At 58.8% G+C, this 2,225-nt stretch overlaps 1 protein-coding gene across 1 annotated transcript in view; it reads left to right on the forward strand.

Moving 5' to 3' along the window:
* Positions 1-2,199, forward strand: part of LOC105528440 (FERM domain-containing protein 8-like) — a 7,940-nt gene extending 5,741 nt beyond the window's left edge. The window contains exon 2 of the mRNA XM_011965178.1: positions 470-2,199. Within this exon, the coding sequence (XP_011820568.1) occupies positions 470-588 (119 nt within the window). The 3' untranslated portion in view covers positions 589-2,199. The remainder of the gene's footprint in view (positions 1-469) is intronic.
* Positions 2,200-2,225: the final 26 nt, after the last annotated feature.

Genomic DNA, 2,225 nt, shown 5'->3' on the forward strand with positions numbered 1-2,225 from the left:
GCGCCACTGCACTCCAGCCTGGGTGACAGAGCAAGACTCCGTCTCAAAACAAAACAAAACAAAAAACAAAAACTAACATCTTACAGCAATATGGTACTTTTGTTTTAATTAATGACCCGGTATTGCTATTATTAGCCAAAGTCAGATTTCCATAGTGTTTTCCAGACGTTCCTCTGTGCCAGGATCCCACCAGGACCCCACACTGCATTAGCTGTCGCATCTCGCCAGGCTTCTCTTGGCTATGAAGACCTTCCTTGTTTGTGCTGACCTTAGGTCGGCAGTGTTAGGGAGCGCTGCTCAGGTATACTGTAGCACGCTGAGGGGGGCTGAGACTCGGATGAGGAGAGCTCAGTCTGACCAGGCTCTGGAAGGAGCCGTCATGCTGGATCCAGAACCCGGCTTCCTGGGCCTGAGCCCCATCACACAGGGACAGCACCTCTGCTCAGTGTGCCCTCCCGTTCCCTCGCAGGCAAGGGGATCAGGCGAGTGAAGCCGAAGCGCACCACGTCCTTCTTCAGCCGGCAGCTGTCCTTGGGCCAGGGGAGCTACACCGTGGTGCAACCCAGCGACAGCCTGGAGCAGGGCTGAGGACACCGCACCCGGCAGGAGGAGGGCAACTGGGGGCCCTGGCCCGGCACTGTCCTCCTGAGGGGCAGGGGCTGGCTGCAGCAGTCTCACGGGTCATGCACATGGGGTGGGCTGCCTCAGCAGATTTCTCAGACCACAGAGAAGTGACTGGCCCCGGGCTGTGCAAAGCTGGCCAGGGTCTTCCGCAGGGCCCCTCTGCAGCCTGCCCACCCTTCCCCCAGACACTGGGCCCTGCTGCTATCTCAGGACCATCTGATCAAGCTGCAGCTGCCACCTCACCTAGAAACATGCCTTTGTGCCCACCTCAAGATGGGCAGTGTCCCTGTTCCAAAGTACCCCGGTGGCAGCTCCAGTGGCAGAGGACCAAGGATTGAGGTTTGGGACCTGAAGGTCCAGTGTGTGCCTTTGACCTCTTCCCTGAACTTGGGTGACCAGTCCCCGCCTTCCTCCTGCTAGTGCTCCACCCCCTGCACTTGGATGACCAGTTTCCTGCCTGCCTTCTGCTGGTGCTCCACCCCCGGCCACCGGGGCCACCTGCCAGGCTGGGCCACCACTCTGAGGAGGGTGGGAGGGGCCTCTCTGGATTGAACCAGGACAGAAACATGGTGAGGGCCCCCACCACACCTCCCTAGTTGAATCAGGAATGGAGGGAGCCAGGCAGGACCCTACCTGGGGTCCTGTGCCCCTCGTTCTGGGTCTCCTTTGCAGGCACAAGACACCAGAAGGAGCATGCCTTTCTGGTAGTCTTTGGTGATGTCACTGCTGGGAGGTGGCTGTCCTGTGGACCACCTGGCCTCCAGACCCACACTCACAGTCTGAAAAAGTCCTGAAAATCCCCGGGTGGGCACTCCCTGGAGCCCAGGCAGCTCCCCTAGCGGACTGGCCAGACCTGCCCTCTCCTCCCCGTGTCTGGGTCTTCAGGTTTCAGTTTGGTCTTTGGTCATTTGAGTTGTGCCGGGGCAACGCCAGGAAGCCCCATGGGTAACCTCTGCTGCGCGCTCCTTCCCAGGCGGCACCATGGATTCCTCTGGGGCCAGTGCATGCCCAGAAAAGCCTGGGCTACACAAGACAGTCTCTTTCTCGAGGACACTTGGAAAGATGACTTGAATGTGGGTGCTTGGCTTCTCTGGTCCCAGCTTGCCCTCCGGGCAGCAGGGGCTCTGTCTTGTCCCAGATGAGCTGAGCCCGAGAGGAGGGCTTTCCCAGCCCTGGGACCCTCCGAGGTGGGTGTGCGGGTCTCACAGGTGCTTCCTGGGACTTCCTGTGGCAGCACAGGGCTTGCCTTTGTCTTCTGTTCCCGGTGGAAAGCCATGGGAGAGGAAGCTTCTCCAAGTATCCGAGCCCGTTCACCCTCCTCTCTTTGGTAGCTTGTGAATGTGCCAGGTGTTTTGAGGTGGGCTTGCCTTCCGGCAGCATGGACTTTGTTAAAATAATAGGCGGAAAGAAGAGGCCTGGGAAGTGCCCCTAGTCTATTGGAATGTCCTGGCCACAGGGTCATGTCAGCTGCCAGTTCTCGTCTCCCCTCCCGGAGTTGCTCGGTCTCACCAAGCCGCCTGCCCACCTGTTCTGGCGGCTCCAGTGCAGGTTGTCCCAGCCCCACTGCTTTGATTCCAGGTGATTTTTTTTTTTTTTTTTTT

This window comes from Mandrillus leucophaeus, unplaced genomic scaffold (assembly GCF_000951045.1).
Source record: "Mandrillus leucophaeus isolate KB7577 unplaced genomic scaffold, Mleu.le_1.0 Scaffold718, whole genome shotgun sequence".
Lineage (NCBI taxonomy): Eukaryota > Metazoa > Chordata > Mammalia > Primates > Cercopithecidae > Mandrillus > Mandrillus leucophaeus.